Source organism: Platalea leucorodia, assembly GCF_965183815.1.
Source record: "Platalea leucorodia genome assembly, chromosome: 2".
NCBI classification, from domain to species: domain Eukaryota; kingdom Metazoa; phylum Chordata; class Aves; order Pelecaniformes; family Threskiornithidae; genus Platalea; species Platalea leucorodia.
In genome coordinates, this window is record NC_138824.1 from 71,808,316 (window position 1) to 71,824,433 (window position 16,118).

Below are 16,118 nucleotides of genomic sequence, written 5' to 3' on the forward strand. Positions count from 1 at the left end.
GAATAAATTATTTTATCATCTGCGTATTTTCTTTTATCATTTGTATAGTAAAAACAGCAGAAGCAAACTTTAATCATTAAGTTGACTATAGTATAAAATTTTCCATGCAATTTGCTAGTCTATTCCAAAGCAATCACTGGGGGGTGAGGGGAGGGACAGAGGAAAGCAGTGGCTTTAAAAAAAATTTCTTGAAGAAAGATTTTCCAGCAAATTATTGCATGAGAGGAAAATGCACAGTACTTTAAAAAAAAAAAAGTTGTTCAAAAGTTGAATATCTATTTTATTTCCTTACCAGTGTTTTAAATCATTTGGAGGCTTTGCCTGCAAACTCTGGAAGAATGGTCATTGCAGAATGACCATGCTTGGAAAAGCTAGACTGATGCCTGGTTAAACCAGATCTTTACAGCAGTGTGTTATAGCACGTTAGTGAATCAAAGCCATTTACTTTAAAAAAGGAGAGAATTTGTACACTTTTAACTCAAACCCTATGCTAAAATAACATGATTTTAATTCTTTAGTGTTTGGTGGCGCCATTTGCCGAATGTATCGCTTCCCAACCACTGATGGAAACCACTTGAGAATCTTGGAGCAGATGGCTGAGAGTGTCCTCTCGCTGCACATCCCCAGGCAATTTGTGAAGCTTCTTTTAGAAGAAGATGCAGCACGGTGAGTTTGGACTGGTTTGCATGTGCAGGAATACAGCAATGACAGGGCTGTTATTGAGTTATTGAGTTATCTGTGTAAATGCACGGAGGCACTGAAGAAAAAGTAGTAAAAGCAGCAACTTGCTGACTCTACAGTTACAGTGAATGAGATTTCATGTCAGAGTATAGAGTTTGGGCTTGAGTGTATGGTAACGTGAACATACAGAGGTTATGATGGGAGAGAATTGTTGGCGGAGTGAACGCTTAGGATCATACTGCAGTTATCTGCACTTATGGGTTATCTGTTCCTCTCAAAACAGTATTGATAAGGCCACAGAATATATTATTCCATAGTCATGTGACTGTATTAGGACCAGAATGGTAGAATACGTTATCTTTTTATATATATATAATCATTTATATACTTGAATACACTTTGTTTTTTTAAACATAGTTTATTTTTAATATGAAGAGAAAAATGAATTTGGGTTACAAATAAAACATATCTCAATGTTTCATAGGTGGGGGGAAGCCTGGATAGATGACACAGCATAAATGAAAAAGTAGTAACTGCAGCTGCTTAGAATTTTGAGAAAAGAACAGAAAAAACACAGAAACCACCTGAGGAGGAATGAGTAATTAGAGTAGCAGACAGAGAAGAAAAATCAGAATCACTTTGAAGGTGAACTTTGAAAAAGTCAGTTGACTTCTGTGCTATGAAAGCAAAGCAAAGATAGGTGACAGGAGCACTGACTCCTCTCAGTGAGTTAAGAGATGGCTTTGAGAGTCAGAAGGGTAGTTTTAAATGGCAAGCAAACAGAATAAAAGCAAGTAAAATGGGGCACTGTAGGACAGTAATGACTTTTTCTCATTTTAGGAGGTGGGAGAGAGAAGGAAATCTCTTAAGCATTTTGTAGGTTTATTCTGAATTTGCTTCTTCTTGAAGCAATTAACTCTCTTCCAGGCAACATACCCATTTATGACTTTTACTTCCCTACATTTGTAGGCTGTGGTTTGCAACCATAATGGTTTGTGTATTCTTTATAAAAGCCAAGGTTGGGGATGGTAAAAGAATTTTAGCTGTATTTCTGAGTACTGGGGTTTTATTTTGGTTGTGTTTGAATGCAATCCTAGACGGCCAATTAAGTCTGACCTTAATTAATAGTAAAACTACCTAGTGCTCTCAGTATCCTGTTCCTTTGGGATATTGTGAAAGAGAATCATGTGTTAATCCATACAAGGAGGCAGAATTAATCTATGGTGTTTTCAAGTATGAAAATCATATTTTGCAAAAACGATAAATTCTCACAAGAAGGCAGTGAATTTTTGTAATGTATGGAAAAACTAATGCATGACATGACTGTTTGAGTTTCCAAGGTTCACATAGATTTTTTTTTCTGCTGTTGAGTTTTGTTTTTCTAGTGACGTGCGCTTAGTAAGAGTAGTCAGATTTTAGATTCTAGAGAATGAATGCTGTATCTTGCATAGTTGTCCTGCTACAGCCTTGATGGAGGGGGCTTGGGATATGCCATTACACATTTAGACATGTGTTATTCATGGTTTATTTTATATCTTTGGTTCTCTACAGCTTTCCTCACAGTATGTTTAAAAGCACCTATTCATTACGAGGTACAGCCATAATATTGTAAAGAGTTGGCAGGCTTACCCATAAGGTGCCATCTGTGGTGGGTGTAGTTTAAAGGCTTGAAGATAATAAGATGAGAATTTAGGGTGAATGGGGAAAAAAGATGTGGCTTCCTGTAAGACTCTGTGGGCAGTGAAGTTTCTTAAAGTGTTAGCGATGAAATGTGACTGCTCGGAGGCTCTTGCTAAAATCATATAGAGATTGATGGATGCATATTGTATGCAGTCACGGGTTAATAACAGCCCAGGTGATTGCTAATACAACTTTGTATGCTCTGAATTGTGTGGCTCAAAGGTAAATATGACTTTTGTGTAATTAGCGAGAAAGACTCCCTTCTCTCTGTTCAGTTGACCCTCTTTCTTTTCTGTCAGTGCTTTTATATTTCTAATAAATGATTGTTTTTCTTTAAGGTGGGTTACTGTCATGTTCATTTTGAATTAGTGCCCTGTTTTGTTACAGTGTGGGAAACAGCACAATCACACTTTGTATTCATAGGATCTCTCAGATATGGCCAGGCACTCTTTTCTCCATTCTCTGTGCTGCAGCCCAGAGGAATGCCGAACAGCTACACAAGCACAGCTTCTTCTGTCTTAACATCCTGGTGACTTTTAATAAAAAGTCCTTGGATAATCACAAATGCTGTCTCTTACATAGAGCCCTTCTGGGCCAGAGCTGTTTGAAAGGAAACATCTAACGGCGGGCATATTTTAACTGCTAATTATTTATGGTGTGCACATCCTCTGCTATCTTAGCCCTATGGGACAAACAAGTAATCTTGAAGTGTTAAGCTGTGAATTTACTTCAGGAAGACCTGGGCTCTAATGCATGGCTTGTTTTGAGCAGGGAGCTTGACAAGGTGGTCATAATAGCATCTTATGCAGAAGCAGTTTACAAGATGAAACTGGAAGTGTCTTTTTCCAAGTCCTGATAAATATAGTTTGCACTGTTGCCTATTGGCAAATCAGTCTGGTGTTTTTCTTGGAAATTTGCTTCCTTTTGATAATATCCTAAATACTGTGGAGTGGAAATTGTTCTGTGAAATGCTATCTTAAATTATATACAGACAATTGATTAAAACTATGGATTAAGGATATTGAGAGAACTGCAAAAAGAACTGCTGATCCTTTTGACAGATGATTGTTCGACCTTTTCTGGGGTAACGTGCTGTTGAATTGTGTCTGGTGTTGACTTGTTTACTTTTCCACTTCTTCCTTTATTCTTAATAATATCTTAATCCAAGAAGACAGTAATACAAGCATGACATGAAATACACTGCATATTTTCTCAGCAGCACTGTCGGAGAACAGTATAACACAGGATTGCCATGTGTGACTGAAAATCTAGCAGTCAGGGTGCAATGGGAAAGCCAGGGGTTTTCCTGTTCATATCTAGGGGTACCCAGTCATCCTTTATTCCACCTACAGTGAAACTTGAGTGCCTACAATCCAAAATCTCGGATGAAGGTTTTGTTGGCTCATCTTTTGTCTCTCCAAACCCTTATTAATGCTTCCGTTTCTTAGACCTTCCCTGCCTGGCCTTGAAAACCATTGTGTAGATACCTGGCCAGCGCTGATACTCCTTGTACCTAATGTCAGATAGGTGCTAATCTCCCACCTAAGCTGTGTCACAGTTCTGATTTAATTTGGGAGCCACCAAAGTTCACTAGAGTAGCCTAAAAAGGTCCTCATTGTCCCACGTCGCGTGAGATGATGACAGTGCCTGTCATTTGCAAATCATCGCATACTTTGGGAGCTCCTGCAGAAAGGTGGGAAGCTTTGGTTTTGACCAACACCTGATGCTCCTGGGGGGAACGTGGTGTATTCTGCCTGTGAGGAACCTATGTACCTTGCAGAACTGCTCAACAGCTGTGCTGCGGGATGTATGTTTGGAAGCATTCCCAGTCTGGTGACTAGGTTAGACCAGAGTGAATTGAGAATGTGTCAGCTGAGGAGAGTGCTACACTGATAAAATGTGAAACTCGTTCTTGGTCAAGTGGACAGTGGAGCTAAACACCTCTCTCTTTTCCTTTTTTTTTTCTTTTTCCCTAGGGTTTGTGAACTAGAGGAATTGGGAGAACTGTCTCCTTGTTGGGAAAGCCTTCGTCGACAAATAGTTACTCAGTACCAAACAATTATTTTAACTTACCAGGAAAATCTAACTGACCTGCACCAGTATAAAGGTGATTTCTTTTTCGTAATAACATGATACTTCTCAACCGTGATTGTTAGTGCTTCTCTGAAACTGGGAACCCAGAATGTTTTAGTTTGATGAGTAAAAAATACTGGGTTTAGATTTCTTTTCTTGATTGACATTTATTGTGAGTTTGCTAATGATCTGAGAATATTTCTCTGCTTTATTCATTCTCTTATTTTACCCTGAAAATAGAGAACAATTATGAATGGTAGCAGAAAGGTATATCTTTTTTTTCTCTGTTTTACTTTCAGCATGTAGCAAATAATGAATGAAACTCCTTCAATATTATAGCATAAGCAGAAGCAGAGGGGTTTTATGCTTACTTTTCTCCTGTATTTCTCAGGTCCTTCATTTAAAGCCAGTAGCTTGAAAGCTGATAAAAAATTGGAATTTGTTCCTACGAATTTACATATACAGAGAATGAGAGTCCAGGATGATGGAGGATCAGGTATTTGTTTCTTTTTCTCTTTCTTCACCTTATTCTGTTACTTTTCTCTCCATTTTTTGATTTCCATCCTCAACCATATAGCCAAGTTTCTATAAACTACTGCTCTGTAGTACTAGTGCTACTTGGCATTTTTGTAGCCCGTTCTGTCCTTGGATTCCAAATCTCTTTGCAAAAGAAGAAGTGCAAGTATAATTATCGCTATTCTACGGGTGGCAAAACTAGGTTCTGGAGTTAACTGTACCCTAGGTGGCACAAGTCAGCCTTCGTACTAAGGAATATATGGGACTAACCTGCTGTGTCCCTTCCAGTCATTTTGGATTGTAGCAGAATAGCAAAGGTTCTGTCTGTTGTTTGTTGTTAAGCTTGTGCGCTTTTTCTCGGGAACCATCATGTACAGTTACGCAAAATCACACCAGTTTGTTCACATCAAGCTTGTTTCTTCATAAATAACCTACGTTTTCCCTTCTTTTAACAGTAATTCCTACTAACTATGGACACACACTTGTCCCATGTATCCTATCCATGTGAGGGATTCCAGTAATGGCAGGTTTTGTGTAAAGACCAATGTTCACGGCTTCTTTTTCACTGTCAGTCTTCTAGATTAAGAGACAGAGGACTTGCATTCAAGTATGGTTGTTTCACCTCAGAAGTACTTGATGGATTTCCAGGGCCTCTAAAACAATTCAGTCTTCCATGTCCTTCAAAACACTGGCAGAAAGTTTCACAAAATTTCAGAGTAGTTTTTGAATTTCCACAATTGTCTGTCCACAGTAAAGATGACAAGCTTTCATTTGTAAGTCCTTTTTGTCCATCCCAGATCAGAACTACGACATAGTCACCATAGGAGCACCAGCAGCTCATTGTCAAGGCTTTAAATCGGGTGGCTTGCGGAAAAAGCTGCATAAATTTGAAGAGGCAAAGAAACAGTAAGTAGAAGTGTTGTTGTCAGCTGTTATTGTGCCTTTTCCTCCTAGTCCATGCTCAGTGATTTGGAAAATCATTCCATTCTCTGGTTTTGTTGCACTTCATTCAATAGTTCTACTATACAATGTGAAGATGATTCCATGTTTTTTTTCCAAAGAAGGAGAGGGAAAACAGTTTCCCCTTTATATTACCATATTTGTTTACTGAGGGACCCTTTCTAATAGTCTTTTTAGTGAGATCTTTCATTTTCCTGAGTACTTGTTGGCTCATTTACTTTAACTATTTTACGTGTTGGGTTTGGGTTCCTCCTAATTGTGGATTAGAAAATTTGTCTGTAGAACCTCTTCAGGCTTCACTACATCATGCTTTCAGCCCATTATTTTCAGGATACTTTCACCCCTCTCATAGCTTCAAGGTCCTGTTGCTGAGCTCTCTTTAGTACAGAACAGTGTGACTGATAGGCAAATTCCTTGTTGACAACTTGGGTTTAGTTCTGGGACTATTGCTGTTGCCTTTTCTGTACTGCCTCAAGGTTTATGCACAGATTAGGCTTCTGAGTCTGGCCTCACTCTGCTCTACAGGCAGGATACTTGACCTCCACAGTCCTGGCTTCAGGGACTGTCTTGTGACCTCTCTAGAAGTGCAACCATATGTACTAGAGGAAAGGGCAGAACTTGGGAAGGTCACATATGCAAGAGGGAGAGACCTGCACCTGCTCCAGCTCCCAAGGAAGAGATAATGCTGTCTGGGTCTGCATTACTTTTGCTGCAGTGTGAAGAATTTAAGGAACAATGAGAGCAGCAGGACAAGGAATCATTGTAGCCAGGGAAAAGAAGACCTTGATAATGCCCTTCCAAAGAAAGGTTTTGTATGATTCGGAGCTGATGGGAGGAGAGAGTGACATGGGAACCAGGCTCTGCCAACTGCAGGATTAGTTTTGGCAGTGGAGAAGTGAATAGCAGCATCCTATGAACCTCAGTCAGATACGTACTGATAAAAAGATTGGTGTGAAAATACGCCTGGTGTAATTATTCCTGACATACAGAGTGCGCTAGGATGGGACTAGAGGAAACGGTAAACCTAGAAACACTTGTATGCTAGGCTCACCCTTCCTGTTCTTCTGATAACACTATTGCTTTCTGAAGTAACCTCCTTCTGTCAGCTTAGCTACTGAAGTGGGCCTCCATCCTGCAGTATCTAAGTTCCTGTGTCTTTTGGTTTTGGTTTGTTTCCCCCCCATCCAATAATTAAGCTGAGCTTAATTTCTCTCCAGTACTTTTCCTCTAAGCTTTACAGAACGGTTCTTTCTGAGTCCATGAAAACTGCAGGTTCAACATTTGAAGAATAACTTTCCTTTCAAGTACTTCTGTGTTATCATAAAAGCCAGTATAGTAGAACTGAGATCCATCTCCTCAGTTTCACTGTTGCATAGATATTGTTCAGTTCTTTCTCCTTTCATTGGCAAAACTGTGCTTGGTGCATCCACAACATTTCCCTAGAACAACACGTGGGCATCTGGCAATCTGTGTTTTTCCGCTTACAAGTTTAATCGTTATGTACCTGCCTTGTTGAAAAGATGACTCAAATAAGTTATTTCCCCAAACATCCTTTGTTTTGTTTTCTGCTTTTGGTATTTGCTAACAATCTGCTAATTTTATTTTGGTTTTTTGTTTTTTTAGCAGTTATGAGGAGTGTTGGTGAGTTTTCTGTTTCTGAGAGTTCTGTAGAGAGGGTTTCTGTTCTTTGGGTTGTTTTATTTTTCTTTCCTTTCTTTTCTTTGGCAAAGATCTGGTGTGTTTTAAAGTGTGCAGGGCTTTTAATGTCATGCGTCATGGCATCCCTAATTGTGCTCTGAGTAATTGTAGCTGCTTTGTAGAACATGATGTGTGAATGAATTTCATTTCATCTGCAATGTTTGTTTGTAATGAACAGCTAGCTTCCTGGCTCTCTCTGATCATAAGAAGTTAGAAAACTGAAGATCAGAACACAAGAATTTTGTATCTTTTACTCTGTGATTTCCAGTGAAAACTGCCTGGAGAGAGAAACATTCTGCCAGAGGTGGAAGATAATTAAGATAACTCTACATATTTTTAAATCTTTATGGCAACAGAGTGGACATGATTTATATTTTTGTAATCCATGTCTTCACTTAAACTTTTTCACTTAACTTTTGTTTATTTTTTGTTCATGTTACGGTGTTCAGTGCTATGAAAAGGAAGCATTTCTTGATGATTCAACAACGCAGAAGTTCTGCTCTAAATTACTCATATTAAAGGTTGAACCCCTAATTCACTGAGAGTTTAAGGCTGTGTTACGGTTTTCTGATATAGCACAAGGAGAGCTGTTCATTTGAAAAAGCAATTGCAGGTTGGAAAGTAAATATATGTGAATTTTACACCATGAATTTTCCCCCTGATCATCCCAGAAAATGTTTGTGATTAAAAAAGTAATAATTCTAAATCAGATCTCAATATGCTGCATGGCCTTTCCTGGCAAACACGTCTTTATGCATGTTAACCACACTGTCGTGGAAAGAAATTGCTCAGAGGAATTGTCACTAGGATCACTGGTCAATAGAGAGCACAAATCCTGTACAGGGAAAGTCCTAAAAGCTGAGATTAATTTGCTGTATGGCATAGCAGTACTGGTGAGTGGTTGTTCTCTGCTCCACTCAGGTGGGTGACCAGAGGGACACAAATAAGGAAACTCTTTCAAGAATCCCCTCTGCATTATACCCTTTGAAAACAAATCCCCCATCTTTTCTTGTAATGGAGCTCAGACAGATACTGGGATTAAGTTCCTCCCTTGCCTTAATATCAGTTAAGGGACAAGAACTGGTATTTGTGGCAATGATTTTAAAGTGTGCCCCACACAACCCTCCTGTTTTACCTTACAGACATGCTGCAGAAATTAATAGCATTGCTCTAGGGGTAGCAGAGGAATTCACACTCCTCAGAAGTCGTGATCTAAGGTAACTGTGCCTGGAGAAGACACTCGGCTCTGTGTAGTTTCTCAGCATGGCTGTGTCCATCAGGCAGTGCCAAGATTGGTGCAAACAGTGGGTTCTTTTGTGCTGTTACTATGCTGAAGCCATTCATGACTGGAAAAAATGAATAAAAGTAAGATAATATACAATTGGTGTCACCTCATGCTTGATGCCATGTCATGAATGGGCATCACACTTGTCACAGCTGGAGCTGATGTAAAGGCCTGATCTTTGTGTAGCTTTCCTACTGGGAGGAAAAAAACCAGCATATTGCCTGGCAAAGGGAGTAGTGGTGGGTTGGTTCCAAATAGTTAACTAAGAGCACAACTTCAGCTTAAAGTAATTTTCTAAGCTAAAAGGCAGCTTTTGTGAACAGTTCTTCTCAGGCAGGATTAAATCACCCTTTAGAAGTGCTGTTCTCTCTCCAGCAGTTACAGAGGGAGTCCAAGCATCTGTCTTGGACTGGATAAGCAACTTGTGTAGACATCTAGACTTAGAGGACATAAGCTATTCTCCTCCACTGCCAAGTAAGCAGTCCTAGTGGAGCTGCAATATCCCAATATAAAGATATGTTTTACTGGTATAGTTCGTTTCCCTTACTATTTGGAAAAGGCCAAAATTTGGTATTGCTTTATGTTGTTACAGCTGAGTTTATAATAGGGAGAGTTGTATCATGTCCCTAGTTTAGTATAGTAAGTGTGTGCTAACAGAAGCTAGTCTGGAGATATACTTTGTTTTTTATATATCATAAGATTGCTTTTGCTGGTGTAACTTGAAGCAGGCCTGCAATAGAGGAAAGGATATACTAGCAGAAGGATTTTTTGTTAATAGCACAGTGTTTGCATTATGGATCTGGGTGGCATTTCTGTGTCGGAAGGAGTGCAGATTTTCTTTTTGTGGTGCTAGTAGCTATGTAATAAAACAGGTTTGTAAACCAGGCCTAAGTGAAGTGTCTGTGTGGTAAGGAGAGGGAGAATGGGGCAAGCTGTCTCTGCAAACAGTGGTTCTGTATCTGATGGCAAAATCTGTCACCCACATTCTCCTCACCAAAACTGTCCCTCTGGTATACAAGCTCTGCCCACAGCCCCTTGGCATAAGGGATTAGTAAATCTGCATCTGAATGCTTTCAGTAAAGGCAGAGAAGGCTCTAGGATCATGTTCCTGCTGTGCAATTGCCCACTGGCCTTTCACTGTTCATTGCTAGCTTAGGTAAATTTTTGTTGTCTGCCATTAATTCCCCAGCATGCCACTGTAATGTGTGTACCTTTAGATCAATTTTACCCCTAAAATCAGTCTTTCTTTTTCAGCACTTCAACAAGTTCCCAGTCTATAATATACATCCCACAGGACATTGTTAGAGCAAAGGAAATTATTGCACAAATCAACACCCTGAAAACACAAGTCAGTTACTATGCAGAAAGGCTCTCCAGAGCTGCCAAGGATAGATCAGCTAATGGCCTTGAAAGAACACTTGCCATCCTAGCAGACAAGGTAGGAGAGTAATACGTTTCCACGCTGAAGCACAGCGTATTTTTTTTTTCTCTGTCTCTATCTTTAGTAGGTTTTCTTGAAACACCTATTTTACTTTGTTCAGCAGTGTATTGTAATGTGTACAGTTGTAAAGAAAAAGCAAAATCAGACCAGCCTTTAGAATTTGCTGCTTTTTATTTAGGTTGTCTCCTACTTTTCACATTCTTGCCTTCACCTCCTCTTGAGAGTGCAGTGAAGAGCAATGTCCTCTGGTTCCCTCTGTTCATTCATCATACTCCAGAATTCTTCAGTTTCTTTTATACTCTTTTCTCCATATCCACTTGTTTTTATTAATGTTCCTCTGAGTCATCTGTCAAGCAGCAGCAACTGGGCAAAACTTAAGTAAATGAAACAATTCTGTATTTTTCCACTGGTGAAATAAGGAATAATGGTGACACAGCCTTTGCTTGACTTATAGTGATGTGGATCAGTTATTTCTTGATGGGTGCTAACAGAAACCAGACTGGACCCACAGCTGAACACAATCTTATTTACAGGGACAAAAAGCCAAATATAGTTTTACTGACCTCTTCTGTCCCTGAAGCAGATCTGAAGGTTGTAAATGGCAATAATGGCCAATTAGCTTGCCATAAATTGTCCCAGAGGAGAGGATATGCATATAACTCTGTAGAGTGCAAAAAATAATGTGACCCCATGTAAATGTATTAATTATAATATTCACTCTAAATGAGTACAGTGTGTATAACTCATCTGTGGGATTTTCTACGGCTGAACAACGTGTGTATATATAATGTAGTAAGAGCTTGTTTGTTGTTTTCTTTTTTCTAGCAGACAGGCAGGCCAGGCACTTCTCATACTCACATAACTTACAGAAATCCTTTAATACAACACCACTAAATAAGACAGGGAACAAGTTGCATTGATTAGTGGGTTATATCCTCAGCCCTCCTCTTAAGTCTTGTTATAATTTCAGACGGGATGGTGGAGGTTAAGCATGGTCTCTCTGGCGTGGCAACTATTGTGTGGGGTATAAAAATGTCTGGATGTTGTTCTAAGCTTTCATCACATAGAGAGTGAAGTGCAAATAAAGGTGAATTGAACGTTTATTAATGAAATTTTCAACAATTGCACGGCTAATATAGTAGTACAGACTTTGGAAATGTACCGTTGTGTTTTGGTATCCTATATTGCTTTTTAAGGCCATTCTCTAAAATGATTTTAAAGGCACCTTAGACACTCCTAAACAATGGTTAGTTTCTTTTACAGAATACTAGTTCTTTTTTTCTTTCTGTGAAAGAATATAGTATAAATGGTGTACGGAATAATGAAAAGTTGTTAAAATGTGGGGGGGTTATTGCTTTTTAGACCCGGCAACTTGTCACAGTATGTGACTGTAAGCTGTTGGCAAATTCAATACACGGACTGAATGCTGCAAGGCCAGACTATATAGCTTCAAAAGCATCTCCAACCTCTGGAGAAGGGGAGCAAGTGATGCTGAGGAATGATCAAGATACACTTGTGGCCAGATGGACAGGAAGAAATAGCCGATCTTCGCTGCAGGTGGATTGGCATGAAGAGGAATGGGTACGTTTGCTTAGTGGAGTGATGAATGTTTTCTTCTTTCTAGTTTTTGTTTGCTGTGTTCTTTTGTTTATAAGCTCTGTAACTGCTCACCAGATATGCATAGGATGAGTATTTTGGAGGTATTGGTCAACTAGCAAAGAGGTTGCCTCTGTCCTATGCTCAGTTACTCCTTGGCATGGGGATACAAACAGGCCTTAATAAATATTTCTGGGTCTTCTAAACAGCAGAATTTGTTACAGTAGCTGTATGGCTTTTCTGAAGTCAGTTCCAAGGGAAAGTAAGTAGCTTTTAAAGTAAAAAAACTGACTGTACTACAGAGGGCTTTTACACTTCTCCAAACTAAAGCATATTTTGCATATGTTAGCTATACAATTCAGCCTTCCTGGTTTTTATTCTCACCTAAATATTTAGAACTTGCTGTCCGTCTCTGTTTTGATTACGAACAGCATTTTAAAACTGTTTGCACAAAGTATTTAAATGGTTTTCCTTACCACACTGCCAATTGAAATGAGAATTGGGCTGTGTAAATCCTGTCATTGTGTAATATAAACAGAACTTAATTAAAACTCAAAAATAGTCACAAGTAATTAAAACAATTATTAATATTGTGAAATATCAATTTTGAAATGAGATCCAATTAATTTTGGAAATGGATCCTTGCTAGTTTTAATCATTTTGGTATACTTTGACTTATATTCAAACTCACAGTGATGACTTATGAATAAAGCCAATTCAGTTATTTAGATAGTAATACAATACAGTAATTTTATGTTATTCACTGAGTTATATAGGAAAAAAGATGTGTGATTGTATACAATTATTATGTCAAACATGAGTTTCAAGAATAAACAATAGTGCCAACTGGAAATTGGAATAATAGTGCAGGAAGAGGCACTTAAAATTGTTCAGGAAATTTACTTAGAAAGTAGCTTTGCAATTTACCACACAAGTCATGTCACTACATATTGTTGGCATGCTGGCATCCATTATTTATGTATCCAGAACTTGCGTGTCCACAAATGTAAACATGATAGCCCAGAGGAAACTTTGCAGAGGAGTTGTGACTAGAATCACAGGAGGAAATATATTGCCAAGGGATTTGTTACCCAATGTCTCTTTTCTTTCTAAATTGAGAAAGAAATGTTTTCTTTAAGGAGAAAGTTTGGTTGAATGTTGACAAAAGTCTGGAGTGTATTATACAAAGAGTGGACAAACTTCTCCAGAAGGAGCGCTTGCAAAGTGACAGCTGTGAAGATGTTTTCCAGTGCGACATCAGCTGTACTAGTAAGAAAGGTAATCGGGACACTCGTGCCTACTGGATAAATCCAGAAGATTTAAATGAGACCTCATCATCCTCACCACCTTCATCATCCTCACCACCACCTTCATCCACACCATCTTGTGCATGCCATTCTCTCAGAAAGACAAGTGCGTATGCCAGACACTGCTTCTCACTGCTGCTCTCTTCTGTGCGCTGGCATCATTCCCAAGCCTCCCTTACATCCTTCCATGTGTTTTTAGTTCAGTGGTGGTGTTAAGCACTGATGTCAGGCAGAAAGGGCTGGTGATGTACTGGGAGCTGCGAAGCCCATGGCGTATTTTGAAATCCTGATCCCACTGAAATCATTGCCAGATCCATTGATGACAGTGGCATTTGGTTTTCACGGTGGGTGTTTTAAGCTGGTAAAACAGGTGTTTGGGTTAGCATATGTCAGACACCACCTCTGGTAGCTTTCCTGTAGGCTTCAGCTTCTTTGCAGCAATCAAAGCTTATTGCAGTGAACCTCTATAAAAGATAAAACATGAGAGAAGTGCAGGCACTACTGCAATACTAATGGTCCCAGCTGGGCTGCCAGAGCATAGGAGGGGAGCCAAGCAGTCCTCTTAGACTAAGCTGAACTTGGATGAACCTACTGGAGTTTAAAGCAAATTTCAACCCAAGTTGTCAAAAGCTGTGGTGCTGAGGCACTCAATTAGTTAGACTTCTTGTAGCTGGAAGGTAGGAATGGGCAGTGCAAGCTCTCAGTGGAATAATCCTATCAAAATTTGAGATAAAGTGAGTGCTGGATTGAATCCAGCATAATGCCATGAGCATGTGAATGAAAGATATCCTTATCAATTTAGGTTGACAGTTTTGCAGCTGTACATTAAATTTCAGAATGATTTCATTTACATATGTACTTATTTGACTTATTCTCACATTCTTTATATGTGGTCACAATGATTTGGCCACTTAATAGAGCAGGTGTGCCAAGTTAAGCTCTAGAAAGATTGATTAGTGTTTTCATTTCCTTTTTCCTGTTCTGTCTTATTGTTTGATGGCCCTTTGTCCCTTACGTGTGTCTGTGACTTCATGTCCATCCCATTGTTAATGTTGCAGTGGAAGGCAGTACCTTAAGAAAAAGAAAGCAAAAAGGAAGTTAAAATAAATGTTAGTATATTTTTGTGTAGCTTTGTACATGTTACATATGATTTGCTTAGTATCTTAAATGACCATGTTTTTCTAGATTAGACTGACATTTTTGTGTATTATAAAGGAATAGGAGAGTTGGTTCTTGTTTCAGAATGTGTTCTCTATTAACCTTTGACTAAGTTTCTTCTACCAGTTCGAAACCTTTAAATGTTTTTATTTGCTAGATAGTTTACATGAAGTTTTATATGTATTTACATGAAAGTTTTATCAGTAAACTTCAAAACAACTTCATATCAATGATTAAAAGTTGTGGATTTTTAATATTAAAAAGAATAGGAAAAATCTGTGGTGGGTGATATCAGAAGCTTTTCCCAAGACAATTCAATGCTGAAAGCATCTTAGAACAATAATTTTCTTTCATTTTCAGTCAATCTTTTAAATCTACTCCGGATCTTGACACTTATGCCATATAAAAGTGGAATTAGCTGCACTTACCTACCAAAGGGTTTGTTTGTGCCAAGAGTTTCCCTGCTGTTCCTCCAAAATGAGAAAAATATCTTTTCATTTAATCCGCAGAACCTGGGTCAGAAACATGAAACCAAGAAGTGTCGTGAGCTTTAAAGCTAAGGGGCTTGCTGCTGTTTCCCAGTGCTACCTAAGTGTAAGGACTAGGTCTGAAGTCTGACTGTCAACCAATGTTGGGTGAATTTAACTTAAAAATCCTGGAGGGGGAATCCTGTTTCTTAGGTATCTGGTGCAAACATTGTTCGTAGGTCTTAATGAGCAATTGCACTTGGGAAGTTTATTGTAAGACAGGGCAAGCTGAGTACTTGATCACATTCTCATCGGCTGTAGTTCCTAATTAATGGTCAGTATTGTTGACGGAGGAACAGGTTCAATACTATGAAAAAAATAGTCTTACTGAAATAAATGGGAATTTTCCCATTGAGTTACTTTCCTTGACTCCATACCAAACCTGGCCTGTTAATTCCCTTTCACTGTCACAGTCCACAACTGATCATGGGAATAATTGAGGGACAAAGAAGATCCTGTCTCTAAGTTCACAATCACAACATTTTAAAGTTTTTCCTTGTCATTTATTCAAAGAACTAACACTTTTTCTATTAGTAATTCTGAGTTTTGAATAAGTGACACTGAGCAGAGAGCAGCCAGAATTTTTTTTTGAAAGCAATGTAAAAACCAGCAAATGAAGATAGTTCCAGAATTGGTAAGAGAAAGACAGCAGAATGTTATTGAAGGACTTTAGAGGATTTCTCTAGAAATGAATGTTTGTGAAAGAAAACACTGCCTGAAATAGTAGAAGGGAGATTTAAGAATTTATTTTAAAATTTATTTTTGTTACAGGCATAGGTATTCATTACTAAAATTGCATGGGGGCATACAGCTTATTTAATGAACACAATGATTTTTAATTTACTGAGAGGTTTTTATCTTGGATTGTCTAGCTCAGCTGATTGTCCTAATGCATACAACTGAATTTGATATTTTCTGTTGTTATTTTCAAATTTGTAATTCATTGACTAGTGAATCTAGATCTAAACAACAGAAGTTTAAATCCTGTTAGCTTAATAAACTACTCTTCATTAATACAAGACTTGCTATAACAGGGTGTATATTATCTTTTTACTGTTTGCATTGCACTGTAGTGTATTTTCATCTGACAGCTTGTTCCTCCCACTGAAGTGAGCGTGAAACACTCACAGGCTTCACTGGTGAGGTTTCAGCCCTGAATATACAGTCTAATGCTTGTGTTAACTATCTCAGAAAAT

At 38.6% G+C, this 16,118-nt stretch overlaps 1 protein-coding gene across 5 annotated transcripts in view; it reads left to right on the forward strand.

Moving 5' to 3' along the window:
* The window catches only part of INPP4A (inositol polyphosphate-4-phosphatase type I A), a 51,600-nt gene that overhangs the window by 8,567 nt on the left and 26,915 nt on the right, over positions 1–16,118 (forward strand). For 2 of the 5 annotated variants that reach the window (XM_082304573.1, XM_082304574.1), the window contains exons 8-14: positions 519–666; positions 4,338–4,468; positions 4,826–4,930; positions 5,748–5,856; positions 10,148–10,331; positions 11,697–11,915; positions 13,070–13,343. In XM_082304573.1, the coding sequence (XP_082160699.1) occupies positions 519–666; positions 4,338–4,468; positions 4,826–4,930; positions 5,748–5,856; positions 10,148–10,331; positions 11,697–11,915; positions 13,070–13,343 (1,170 nt within the window). Of the gene's footprint in view, positions 1–518; positions 667–4,337; positions 4,469–4,825; positions 4,931–5,747; positions 5,857–7,536; positions 7,552–10,147; positions 10,332–11,696; positions 11,916–13,069; positions 13,344–16,118 lie in introns of all 5 variants that reach the window. The other 3 variants (XM_082304575.1, XM_082304576.1, XM_082304577.1) reach the window with 2 other exon arrangements.